Source organism: Melospiza georgiana, chromosome 16, assembly GCF_028018845.1.
Source record: "Melospiza georgiana isolate bMelGeo1 chromosome 16, bMelGeo1.pri, whole genome shotgun sequence".
Classification (NCBI taxonomy): Eukaryota; Metazoa; Chordata; class Aves; order Passeriformes; family Passerellidae; genus Melospiza; species Melospiza georgiana.
Window position 1 is genome coordinate 3,729,293 of NC_080445.1, and position 14,104 is coordinate 3,743,396.

At 46.9% G+C, this 14,104-nt stretch overlaps 1 protein-coding gene across 1 annotated transcript in view; it reads right to left on the reverse strand.

Moving 5' to 3' along the window:
- Positions 1 to 9,456: 9,456 nt before the first annotated feature.
- Positions 9,457 to 14,104, reverse strand: part of SDK1 (sidekick cell adhesion molecule 1) — a 384,823-nt gene continuing 380,175 nt past the window's right edge. The window contains exon 45 of the mRNA XM_058035661.1: positions 9,457 to 13,813. Within this exon, the coding sequence (XP_057891644.1) occupies positions 13,538 to 13,813 (276 nt within the window). The 3' untranslated portion in view covers positions 9,457 to 13,537. The remainder of the gene's footprint in view (positions 13,814 to 14,104) is intronic.

Here is a 14,104-nt window from a genome sequence, read left to right on the forward strand (position 1 = left end):
CACGTGAGGGAGGCGGCGCCTCCCCGCCCGCTCGGTGCCTCAGGGCCGGGCCCCGGGCGCATCCCCCGGGAGCGGAGTTCTCCGGACCGAGGTGTCGGTCCCCGCTCCCCTGCGGCTGCAAATTGCTGAAAGGGCGCTTTGCTGCCTCTGGAGGGACAAGGAGCTGCTCCTGTGTCCCGTCTGTCCCAGCTCCGGGGGTGTCTGTGCAGACGCGCCTTCCCTTGTGCCTCCTCTCCCACCTCCGTGTGTCGTGCCCTGTATCTCCTGTTTCGGGTCCAGGCGGGAACGGGCTGGAGGAGACAGACATGCACCAAACACCTGCCCAGGATGGAACGCAGATCCTCTGAAGGATCAGTCCTGTGGCAGCATAACTTTAAGTCTCACCTGTGCCGGTGGAGCCGCTGCCTGAGCCGGTGGCCTGTCAGCCGCAGGGAGCCACCCGGGCAGGGCCGTGTGGGCAGGAGGTGCCGCGGGCCGGGCGGTCCCACAGTCCGTGCCCGCATCTCCAGCACTCCCCAGCCTCATCGCCTGGGGATGGATTCCCACATTCACTCTGCCCCGGGCCTTCTCTCTGCGCTCAGGTTGCACAAGATGATGACATTTGGCTTTAGGCAGTTCGGTTTCCCCCTCAGGCACAGACACTGGGCTGGCTGCTTTCTGTCAGAGAAATGGGAAGTGTATGGGGGACACAGTGGAGCCTCAGGTCGGTTTAGTTCCAGCGAATGCAAACACCCTGGGCTGGTGGGTGGGGATGGGTCAGGACGTGGTGTCCTTGGTTCCTGTCACACTGGGAAGGGCCACAAATCTCTTCCTCTGCCCAGTCCAGCACCGTCCCCTTCTCTATGTTCTCTGAAGATGCCAGTAGACCCACAAGGATCCTACATCACACTCACCGGCATCGGACATTACCCCCTGCCTTTGGCACACTCAGCCTTAAGGAAACCCAAGTGCTTCTGCAATTACCTGCCAGTCACATCTCACGTGGCTCTGCCTGCAGGCCAGCAGTGGATTTTGCTTCTGCCCAAACATTTCTTCTGCCTCATAAAACACATGCAGTGTGTGCTGAGCTGCCAGTGGGTTCAGCAGTGACCTCCACACCTAGGTGGAAGAGCTGAGCAGCAGCACTGCCACTTTTGGTAGGTCAGTGTCTCAGACATCTCCAGCATTGCACAGCCACGATGTGCTCAATGATTCACATAATCACTGGCTGGCAGTAATCAATTAACCATTTTATGAAGGCACATCCCTGATTCCTGCTTCTCCAGGCTGCTCTGAAGAGCTGAGCTGTAGCAGTGTGCTGTGACAGGAACTTTATTCTCCATTTTATGGGATCTGCCCCTTTTAAGACACCTTGAAGCAACTGTACTCGGGGAGTTATCCTTTCTCTTGCATCCAAAGGCTGGTTCTTCTCCTTGAGAGGTCCCATATCAGAAGGACATAAAGAACAGCAGTGAAAGGCAGGAGGAGAAACCAGGTGCTGGAGCAGTAACTCCCAGGTTGGGATTAGCTGCATTTCTTCCCTCACACAAACCCTTTGATTTTCAAATAATTTTTAACAGCTGTTGTGATTTCTCACTAGGAAGTGGGTTTGTGGTTCAGTATTTTCTCCTCTCACACAGAAACTGAAGCAAGGAAAGACTTATGAAGAAAAAAAGAATGTTAGCTAGCCCCTAAAATGTGTAAATAAACTGTGCAGCATCTTTGCATACAAGGAAATTACTAATTTGTCCAAAACAAATTAGTAATTAGATTTTTTGTTTGGGTTTTTTTTTTTTTGCAGGTCTCTTGGAGTGCTGTGTCTCTCCAGCTCCCCAGATGTGAGAAAAATCATAGTTGATAAAATGTCCACCACCCAGTCAAAATTGCTGCCATGACTCAGAGCTGCAGGTGGGGCCATTCTGAACACTCACTGTCAGATAATTTTATACAAATTGCATGTATTAAAGTGGTGCTTTTATCCTTACACAGCTCTTTAGACCAAATGTGGTGGTATACTCTGTACTTACTGAGACTATTTTTCTAATGTGAATATCACTGAAATGGCACCCAGGAGGAATAAAACAGAGGGAAAGGCTCTCCAAATCATTCTTCTGGTAACATTTAAAGGGGTTTAGCCCTGTGGGCAAGCAAATTGCACAACAGAGCTGCAGGGGAGAGGCTGCTGTGGCATCCCAGCCTCTTGTCTAAGAAAAGGGAAGAAAACTGCCCATTGTCTGGGCTACACAACTCTCGTCTGTTCAAGGCTGGTGATCCAGCAAAAACATCTTGTGATAAGAAACAGGGAGTGATGAGTGCTCCCCACTGCACTTGTGCAACAAATGTGCTAAAACAAGTGAAAAATAGCAGCAGTCTGAAAGGTGACATCACCTTCTAATTCACCTCTTTCACAAAAATGTCACTTCCCCCCCACCCCTCCCATTTCAGGTAATAACTTATTAATAGGAGATACCTCCAAGAGAGCTGCTAAACCCCATTGGTAGGAGCCACATCAATGCCAGTGACCTCTCTGATGTGCTGGTTATATATGAGAAGGCAGAGCTGGTTCACAGCCCTTGTGATGTTTCCAGGGTCAGAGACCTGTACCTGTGAAGGACCCAGAGTGGTCCTAAAGGAATGTCCTCCTCTGGGTCACGAGCACACGTGGCCTCAGCCTCTCTGACATCGCCCTTCTATAGACACCAACACACTGCCACTGCTTTCCCCATAATAACAAATCCCAAGGGCTCTAAAAAGGCTTGCTGGAGCCCTGGGGATGCACACAGTGCTATTAAAAGACTATTTATTCTCATGCCCTGGGGAGAGGAGGAATAACTGAGTGTGAGCCTCTTCCCCCACAGCGGGGTGGCCTGTGATGGTCCTGGGCAGCACTGAAGCCATGGCCCTGCCCTCCACGTGATCCCTCACACTGTGGTGGTTCCTGACCTGTTTGTTCTTGCTGTGCCAGCCCGGAAACAATCCCAGTTCAATATTAACTCACGTTATCTACCACTCCTCTTTGCAATGGCAGAGTGCTTTTGTGCCCTGGGTACCCTTCCTGTGTTTGTGTCAGTAACCCTGGAGCACAGCACCCTTCTGCTGTGCCAACACAGAGCCAGGCTCCCTCAGAGCCAGGAGGGAACAGGTGGCTAAGGAACAGAGATACCTGGGGATACAAAAGCTGATGGTCACCATGGCTAACACAAACAGAAGGAGACATGAGCTGTGATAACTGGCCATGGTCACCAGTAAAAATGGGACAATGCAATTTAGACCAACTGGAGAGCAGTGACTGAACTGATGGGGCACAGAGGATGATGTTAAAACTCATGCAGAACTTCAGTTTATAAAAGCTCCAAGAGAGAGAAAAACAAAAATTTTAACTAGAGGGTCCCTGAAGGAGAGGTGATTTCATGACTTTCTGCTCGGTGGGACTGAATGAGGCCAAGGGGAGAGAAGTCCTGCAAGAGTGCAGAGCACTGGTGGAAGGCCATCCCCAAGAGACAAACACTCTCCTGCATCTCAGGCTCTCTGTTAGAGAGAATGAGACATTATCTTGCAAACAAGATAATGCTTATTGTCTTATTTGCAAGATAATGTCTCGTTAGCTGCTGTAGTACAGACCCAAATGTTTTCCTTTCCTCCACATACTATGGGAAGAGTCATGTTGTGACACACACAGTCTAACAGCCATAGCAAAATGTCAGCCCCATTAATAACCAGGCTTTTATTCACTGACTGTCCCATCTTTAACAATTCCCTTCTTATTTTCCTCTCATCCCACAAACGGCATCATGAGCTGTTTATTCCTGGCTCTTCCTTACAAACCTTGCTCTCAAATGAGTCTCTTGAATAGACTAAATGGGAAAGCACCAGATGTATGCCATCTTCAAAGAGCTCCAGCAGCCAGGGGAGGACCAAGGGCTGGCATCAGCTTCTGCCTTCCCTCTCACCAAGCCCAAAACCACACAGGGCTTCATGCCTGGGTATTTCTGAGACCTCTGCAGAGCAAAAAGACCACGTTGTTCCTTTCAACCAGCAATGCTGCTGAATGCTCCTGAAGCGTTGACAGCTGAAACCCATCTCCCTTTCACTCCTCTATAATTTCTGAGCAAGAATGGAAAATTATAAGCCACAGCCAGTGTTAAAGTGTAAAACCAATTCTGGAAAGTGCTGCGTGCACTCTCCGCTCATGCTCGGACACCAGCTCCTCCAAGGACAACTTCTCCTTTGCCTGTCTCACATTGTCCTAGAGAAAAACTCTGGCTTTTCAGACCTCCCAGCTGGTAGCTCAGTCTTACTGCATGAAGCAGCCAGTGCTTTTCAGAAAGTGTCATTGCACCACTTGAAATGACCTCAATTTCTGCTGAGCCGCTTCCAAACCAGAAGTCAAGCCAGAAGCGACAAAAATCATGACATGACCCTGAAACCATCATCTCCAAACACATGACATGCAGCTCTTTCTACCACCATCCCCTTACCTCCAAACCCACCCTATCTCACAAGGACACACATTAGAAACAATCCAGTGTTCTGGAATCTGTTTTGGAGTCAGGATCTCTGTTCAGCCAGACCCAGCACTCGGAGCCACATCGCTGCCCAAGGGCAGAGTTTAGCTCATTGTTTCTGTCCCCAGTTCCTGGGTTCTGGGCATTTTTTCTGGACACATGCTGGGTATGCACTCAGGGCAGGGATGAAGCTGTTTGGCTTTTGAGTCATTTGGCATTGTGGACTCCCTATCAGCAGCTGCTGGATGTGAGCCATCCCCAACATGTTCAGGCACAGTCCTTGAGAATCCAAGCAGGTATGGCTGGAGGCTTATCACTCAACCTCACAGGATTTCTCTATTGCAGCTAAAGCCAAGCATTTGGCTGTTTGGATTAACCCTTGCTGGCTTTGTGAAATAGGCTTCATTGAAAACAAGCATCTTTCTCTCACCTTTTAATTTCTTCTGTGGTGCGGAGACAGCTATGGATCAATGAAAGTGTCCTCATCGATCACCCTGGATGTTTTTTGCTGGACAGAGGATTGAAATACTGAATCCTTTCTCTGCCAGTCCTCCCCATGGTGGGGGATAAAACATTTCCCAATTTCCATCAGGTTATGTGAGGTTTAATCCCAGAGGATACAGTCTCCCAGCAGATTAAGTCAGTCTCATAAATACAGCTGAAAATTGACCCTTGTTTATCCCAATTTTCCCACCATCAGCTTCTTTGATGACTCCCCTTGCCCTACTCCTCCCCTGCCCCCCACCTCTGGGGTTCACACAATCAGATGTGCTTGTACATACATAAAAAATAACTCAAGATTGAAAGAGTTTGTATTTAAAAGTTGAGCCTTGTACTGTTGGAATTAGACTCTAATTAGGTCAGTTGTGTTCCCCTGGTAGGGTAAGAATGATAGTGTTGAAAAACAGACAATTTATAAAGACCCAAAAATAACTCATCCTGCTGTTTTGTAAGAAAGATGTGTTTTCTTTGCCCTGTGCTGAGGACATTGCAGTCAAGGCCACTTGGGCACACTGATAGCAGCCACACAGACTGTGGTTGGTCCAATAGGCAAAGCTGGCCTGTGCCTCAATTTCCTCCTACCACAGGTGGGATATTCATCCTTCCCAATTTGGCAGGGCTGTGGTGAGGTCACCTGTGCTTGTCATGCATTTTGTCACTCTTGGCATGAGGCCCCAGGTTATATTACACAGCCTCTTCTCCCCATCTTGCCTTTTAGCCTGATCTACACCTGCTGTGAAGTGCACAAAGGGCACAAACTCAGATTAAGGAGGCTCAGGGTAGAGAACAAGTCCTTGCAGCTGCTTTTCTAGGGTGTGTGTCATCAGCATAAAAGGTGCACAGAACCCCTTGGAAGTTGCACAAAGCACGAATTACCTTTGAGCGACACCTTGGGTGTTGGTCCCTTCTTCCTCTGAACACATTTTTGTCACCAGCCATGGTTTGCAGCTTCCTTGTTCCTCCACAGGCAGGTGCTGATCCTCTGACTCCACAAGACTTCACAGGTTTCAGCGCTGCTGACAAATTTGCCTTGTAAAGCCTCGAAGAATGACTTCACACATCAGCCTCGTCTGATTTAGGATTATCCTAACTCGTTAACAAATGGTGATGAACGTGCCAATTGCCTACTTAATGAAGGTTTCTACCAGGCTGGGAAGTCAGCGGCCACACCGCCTTGGCTTGGAGGGACGTGCCCGGCATTTCTAAGTAAACAAGACAGCAAAGCTAAAGAACGGCTGGAGCACCGTGGAAGTGAACAAAAACCCAACAAAAACCATGTGTTCACGTAAAGTTCCTTTTGGTTTTGTGGGAAATGCAGGTTCGAAATGAAAATAATTAGTGAGGCAACAGGAGGAGAGGAAAAAATAATAAAAACAAGAAGCAGGCTTACAAAAGAAAAACAGGAAAGAAAAGGAGTGAAGAGAAAAATAAATAACCCTGGAGCAAAAACGCAGAGGGAAAAAGAGGGAACAAAAGAGACAAATAGCAGGAAAAGGATCAGTAATGAAAGCCCAGATTACTTGATTCAGTCAAGCCACTGCTTGTGCTGTTCAGGGCAGGGCGGGAAGCCAATCTGTTTTCTCTGGTATTGTTTAGGCTACGAATGCCATGGCAGATTTCCCATCCACTCCCATGTTTATACCCGTGCTCCAATCCTAGCCACAAAAACGTGCAGGGGAAACACATCCCAAGAGGAGTAAGGGCTGGAAGCTGGAGCATGATACACTTTGGAGCCAAATGGCCTCAAAAAAGCACTTCTGCACCTTATGGCAGTTTTGTAGGATAAAGTCTCGTTCATGAAATTCTGTGGTGGGAGGATTTTCATCTTCAAAATGGGTACAGCGATACCTCTGGGTTATTACAAACTCCCAGCTGCAAAGGGCTGCCTGTATTTATACAACACTGCATTATTTATAATATCCTTTCAGGAGCAGGAGAATGAGAGTTCTTTCCTTCACAGTTTGACTATTTTTTTCCTTCCCTTCTCCCACTTGGAAAACATTGATTTCTTGCCCTCATTTCTCCCACCAGAGCTGTAGCTGACCTGACTGTGTTTAGTTTACTTCTCCAGGCCAGATCCTCAGTGGGTGAAAAGCACAACCAACCACCCTGGAATAATAGAGCTGCCCTGATTTTCCCCAGCTGAGAGCTCGTCCTGCCTCCCCAACATCTGCATATTTGTGGGAACTGATTACCAACTGCTACAACACTGCTGGGGAGGGGATAAAAGCATAAAAAACGTTGGCCCCATGATGTTCTGTTTCTGAGTGGGCTTTGGCTCTCCTGTACTAAGGATCTGAGGAAGTTTATTGCTGCAAAATAATAAAATATTTAAGACTGATCAAATTTTGTGTGGAAACTATTTGAGAGTGTCAGCTTTGCTGAGAAGCAGCAGGGGTTGTAAGATTTTACAGTCCAGAGCAAACAGGGAGGAATTTCAGTCCGTGTTACATTCTCAGTGTCCTGAGCTGTTAACTCGTGAGCGTGTTGGCAAGGCACCCAGAAACTTCTTCAGCCACCGAAGAGTCTGGAAAAATCCTTTTTTCTCCCTCTACAGAACAAATGTACCAGGGACACAGATGTTTCCAAAAGGGTTCTTTTAATCAGAAGCAAGTTTGCAAAAGAAGAAGTAACTTTCTCATATAAAATAGTGGAGTGGTGAAGGTGAGGCTAACAAGAGGTGTGGAACAAAAATCCAGGGCAAATCTCCAAGGAGACACTGAATTAAAAGCAATGATCTGATAACCGGAGTACACCGCAGGGTAGCTCAGACACAGCTGTGGGAGGTGGTCCTACCCCATAGCTGACAGCAGACACCAAACCAGAGGATGGACTCCAGCCCGAGAGAGGCAAAGTGACCAGCTACAAACTCACCAGAATATGGGGTTCTTGCACCTTTCTGCTACCTGAGAGCTCCCACTGCACTGTGGCAGGCCCCAGCACGGCCCAGGGGTGTAATGACATCAAAGGGAGCCCTGGTGGCACTTCCCACCTGCAGAATGCCACCATTCAGTGGTAGCAGAAATTCCCAAATCTAGTGAATTGGACACAAATAGGAAAACACCTTGATATAAAGCTCTGTAACCCCAACCCAGTCTCTGTATCCAGTGATTCAAGCCCCAAGAAAGTGCACAGTGATCAAACAGCATCGAAATAATGAATTTCCTGTCAAGTCTTGAGGCCCCAAGGCCATTTAAAGTGGGTAAGTGGCAGCTTTGAGAAGATAAAATTCTGAGTCAGAGCCTGAATCTCAAGTGCTAATGGTACTTCACTCTTTGTTCAAACAAATCTCACCTGTCCCAGGTGTCACGTGTGTGCTTATCCATTGTGGCTCTCTGCTGTCGGCAGGGCAGACTCTCCAACTGCACAAAGTGCAAGGCAGCTTTCTTTTTCTGGGAGGGCAGGGTGGGACAAAAGGAGTACAGAAATACGAGGAACAGAAGGGTCTGGAAGTGTCCAAGGCCAGGCTGGATGGGGCTTGGAGCAACCTGGTCACAGTGGAAGGTGTCTATGTCCATGGCAGGGGGGTTCAAACAAGGTGATCCTTAAGATCTCTTCCAACCCAAATCATTCTGGGATTCTGTGACTTGTCAGGTGGAGCCATTTCAGGCCCATCACGTTCAGTCTTGGGGTGAGCATGCTCCCAATTCAAGGGTAGTTTCCATAAGGAGGTTTCAGTGGGTTTTGTAGAACTACATCATCACATGTGTGGCTTTGCTTGAACCAATAAACCTTTGCTCACCTCCAGTAACCTTGTAGCTTCTAGGAACACCTTGATAATGTGTGGATTCCACATGTGCTGATAACAACCTATAAAAGCAACCTAAGGAATGTGACTGAACTAGCAGGAACTCCAGGCTGAGTGGAGCTGTCTGCAGTACAACCTGTCCATGTCCCAGCAGCTCTGTGGTTCTTCCTTTCCAAACATCACTCCTCATTGCATGTGTCCTCGCTGCTACTGGTACAGGAGATCAGCAAAACCAGGAAGTCTTGGCATCTTGGTCACTCTTACACAGCACAGGCTTCTGGACTTCAAGATTTCTAATGCCTCTGCCAGAGGTTATCTTTCTTATGTGGTTGTTTGCTTTCTTTTAAAGTTTCTGATAAATTCCTTTTCTAAAAGGATTTTTCTCCAACAACTTGTCCTGTATATCTGAAAGCAATGTGTGGGAGAAGACACCAGTGCTCTGTATATATAAAGATCTCTCTCCTCCCTTTTTGGAAAGCAGATTAGATAATCTTTGGATGACCCAATGGATTTCTTGAGGGAAGCAATGGCAAGGATAATAAACGCATCCTCATGTCAAGATCTTTAGTCCAAACAATTGCTACACAGCTTCTGGCAGAGACCTTGGTATAAGGAAGAAAAATGAGATCTTGGCCCATCTGCAAAACATCACTGGTTTTAACACTCAAAATGAAGAGGGAAAAGAAATCCTTTTAAGTAATAGATTAGTTTCTTTTCTGTGTATTTTTCTTTCTTCTCTCCAGTCATGCCAACTGCTCCCAAAAGTGGGATCACTGGCCAAAGTGTGATTCCTTTAGTAACTGCTGATGAAAGCCTTTGCTCTCACCTCTCCCCGCCCTCCCCACGAGGGCAGTCCACGAGTGACTCCCAGGGCAGGAAATAAGAGACTGGCACTGATGAAAGCAAAGGAGTGCCCTCTCCTGTCCCTTGTCACCACTGCCATTTGTACCTGCACAGTGCTGGCCCTGCCCAAACATCAGAGCATTAAGAGGCAGGAATAGAAAATACTCCACCCAATGGTGTGGGTCATGGTGGGGACACACCATGTGTGACACGGATTTTGGGGGGGATAAAATGCTCTACTCACAGTGGGCTGGAACAGCACAGCTCCTTCACGTGTGCACTTTTGCATGTGATTTATGACAGGGACAACTTGACGTCTGGGGCTGGGGGCGTTGCTGACAGTGGTGACTGCTGTCACCTCAGCCCTGCAGGGGGTGAAGACTTGGGCACTTTTTACCTGCAGGAGACTGGATATTGTTATGGCTATTGCATGAAAAACAAGCTCCTTTTAAACCATTCCCTGAAATGTCTCCCTTGGTCATTTCATGATGCTGTTTTTATTTTTCAGTAACAGTCACCAAGAGACCTGAGAAACAGGGGAAGGGAAATAAATAAATAAAAATAAAATATCCCAAGAAGGCTTTTTAAGCCTTCATTTTTCAAGACTATTCTAAACAGGAAGATGGAAATGGAAGCGAATTCAATGGGTGAAGTTACTGTAACATGACAACTGATGTTTAAAAGTTGTATTTCAAGGCTGCAATTTCCAAAGATTGCAGCAATGAAATAGAGCTTTCTTCCTAACTGATGGAGTATTTCCTTCCAGATAAAACAATTTCCCTGATATGTGAAGTAAATAAAACCTACCTATTAACCATATTTTACAAGTTGAGCGTGTTAGCAAGAAGGTGGAGGCATCACACATGGAGCTACACACAATCCTGCACAGCAGAAAACACATCCTGTGCCCAGCTGAGGGTTGGGCAGGGCACTGCACCTCCTCACTCTCCAGCTGCCTATCGAAAATAAACCCAAGTGTCAGAAAAGCCTGAACACAACAGAACCAAGAGTGACAACAGTATGGATGAGAATGGAACAGAAACACCTTTGTTGGGATCAACAGGTCCTAAAGGAATCACACCTAACTTGTTATTTCGACAGCATCAGAAGAAAAGAGCCACACAGCTGACTCAGCAGGTCCTCAGCAAGCTCAGGCTTTTTAGTTGCAGCTGGTTCTGAGAAAAAAGGAACAATTTATTCTCCTTGCTTTGTATAGATTGTGCTGCTCCCCATGTTGTCCTTCAGCAGAGCAGTGGCCACAAAGTCCATTTCCTTTATTCCCCATGGTTTTCTTGTTTTTTTTTTCCTCAATGTGGTATCAGATCAACCCCAGGGAGTAACTGCACCTTACACCAAATGTAAGGCAATATTCAGGAGATGTGGAGTTACACTATGCTTCCCTTTGGAGCAAAGTCTTCGGTGTTCCATCTGCTTCCTACTAATTTTCATCCCTAAAGTCCTCAGTGGTCCTTGGAGGGCTCCTCCTGCAGCATTACCTCTTACACCTGTTGGACAAGGGCCATTAAAATTCCAAGAGCAATTGCATTGTTGTGTCAAATGTATAAAAACAACGTGCCTAAAATATGTAATCTGATGCAGGAAATGATAAAGGAAAAGGAAAACAAATCAGAAAGTCACGTACATAATTTTGTCTAAGAAACAAAAAACAGACTGAAAACAAAATTTGGCAGTTCAGTAATTAAAGCAAAGTCCATATGGCTTAAGAGAACAGTCAAAGTGCACAGAAGGCAGTGGGTTTTTTGTTTGCTTTGCATTCCTCTTCACAGCACACTCCAAGTCATCCTCTTTGGAGCCCCATCTCCATCCCACACACATCCTACCCAGGTGCAGAGAGGGGGATGACTCACAGGGTTTTGGCTCAGCCGTGTCTTTGCGAGTCCCTTGCCATCTAACGAGCTGCAGATCATTATCCCAAACTCAAAAGCCCTTAAACACACCCACTGGAGTTTTTGGTTTTGAATTTTTTCTTCCTGGAACCTTTGGAGAGGAACAGCAATCCAGTGCCAAAGCAATGCAGAGTGTGCATGCACCAAGAGCAGCAGTGCTTGGAGGCAGTGCCCAAGAGTAAAGGCAGTTCTGAGATACTTTGCCCTGTCCAAGAGGCACTGAAAGGTGACAGCAAGGCTGAGCTGGCCCTTGGACCTGTTCTGGTGAGGTGCCACCAGGATACTCCCAGCCAGGCCCCTGGGCAGCCTGGTTTCAACAACCTTCTCTGAAGACACCACCTCCCCCTGCCACAGATGTCCCACATGCCTTGAGGGGGCAGGGACAATTTTCTGTGGTAACAACGCCCACATGAGCCTTGACAGGACCAAGCAAGCACCAATTTTCCTGGCTTATCCACCTGGAAGAAAATGCCAGATCCTGACTTAGCAAGGACTCTCCTACTTCCAAATTCATCTTTCAAAATCTTATGATAAAAAGTCTGGTGACCCAGGACTGTTGCTACTTGGATTCTTTCAATGCCTGACAACTTGTGAGTAAACAACTTGCTACTAAACATGACAGACTCAGAAAAAGGATAGAAAAGAAGAAAACAAAAAGTGAGCTGTACAAAAAGATGAAAAATAAACTAAAAGTCTCCTCTTTTCTCTCCAAAGGCTGTAGGTTCAAGTGCACAGAGCAGGCTGTAAATGTGCACAAGGTAATTCATGACCCCAAAGCCTGAAAAACCTGGTTAGCTTTATTTGGAGACACTTTTTTGCTTCTCCCAGATATGAAGCTGCAGAATCAATAAAAGGCACCTGTGGACACCAAAACTCACCCAGTCTCTGTGTGGTGTGTCTTTGTACTAAAAAAATAAAATCAAACAAACCCTGCCATTCTGTACTTTTTTACAGACCAATAAACAGAACTGCAGAGTCTGGGTGAGAAAGGATGTTCAACTTCTGTTGGCAGGGCATGGTAACTCTGATGATCAAAACCCTCATCAATTAGTAAACTCTCTAGGTTGTCACTGCAATTTTAATTGAAAAATTCCTCTGGCTTGCTGGGTTGTGTCCTCTGACTTTTAAAAAATGACTGATTCAAGTAGTACATGCAGTCCACAAGGAGCATTAGAGCCACACCAAAAATAAACTGACCTTACATCTGAATTCTTCCCACTTGCTTCACCCACCACTGCCTACAGCTCTCTTTTGAGCCATCTCCTCTTCCAAAGGCCCTGGAGTTGGAATATTTAAAGAATGCAGCAGGTCCCATTTGAAGAAGAAAGAAAAGCAGGTCAGTAATTGAATATAAATACACCAGTAGTGAGCTTAGAGCAGACACGGTGACGTATCTGAGCCTACACTGATCAGCCAGTACTCCTAATGTGTGGAGCAGTGAGGAGAAGAGAGGTGTCTGCTTTTCACCTAAAAATGTGTCCATTTTCTGTGTTCTGTTTTAATGTTTCTCTGTTGATGACAGAGAAAAATTAAAAAGAATAGAAAAAGAAAATAAAAAAGAGTAGAGAAAAAGGAAGAAAAAGGAGCCTGGGAGGTTTTATGTTTTCTCTTCAAATCACATCACAGAGTCACTCATTGCATCTAGGGAATTCACCTGCTTGTTTGGGAGCAGTGGGACGGGAGGAGGGCAGAGAAAGAAAGAGGGAAGGAGAAGGGCATGGGAGCTGCTTCCTGAAGCAGTGTTACAAAAAGCGGTTAAAAAACCCCTACTATTCACAAGTGGTTAAAATCATCACTGTTCAGAATTCCTTTTTTGTCTTTTTGTTTTCTTAAACAAAGATTCAGCTAGTTCAGCTCCGTGTTTTTATAGAGTTGATTGTCATCAGAAAGAAAAAAAAAAAAAAAAAAACCCAACAAAAAAACCAACCAAAACACCCTCAACCCAGCCTCAGGTGTGTTCCCATCCGTTTCTACCCTGATCAGAGCGGTCCCCCAGAGTCCAGCGCCCCGGCCGCGCACACGCGGTCACTGCGGCTGTCCCGCCGTGTCCCGGCTCAGACAAAGGACGAGAATCCTGTCACTGGAGTCCGGGAGCCGGGCGCGGGCTGCCCCGTGGGGGTGTACACCCCTCCTGAGCTCTGTGTGGTGATGACAGTCTGGAAATAGGGCTCTGCCTCGCCGGCCGTGCACTCCTCGTATCTGTAGGACGCCGGGTGCTGCTTCACCCCTTTCTGCTGCCGCTTCCACGAGTTGTAGTAGGTGGGGTCGCTCATGTAATGGTTCACAAAGGAGTGCTTGGGCAACTCGTCCTCGTAATCCGAGTCAGTGACCTGGGGCATCGGGAAAAATAGAATTAAATAATCGGTCATTAGCATCGATGATAATTTTAGTCTGTTGTGGTCGCAAATAAATGGGAGGCAAGTTTAGCATCACCAGCTGACTAAAGCTGTAATGTTAAGGTAAGTGGGATGGCAGTCCAAGTGTGGTACAGGCTGGGCTGTGGAAAAGCACTGTGCTCTGCTTTAGCCAGACTTTGCTGCTAGAGGGAGAGTCCCCTGATAATAAGTGACAGAGAAATCCCTTCTAATTCCCTGCAGAATGGTGCAGGGGCAGCCAGGAAC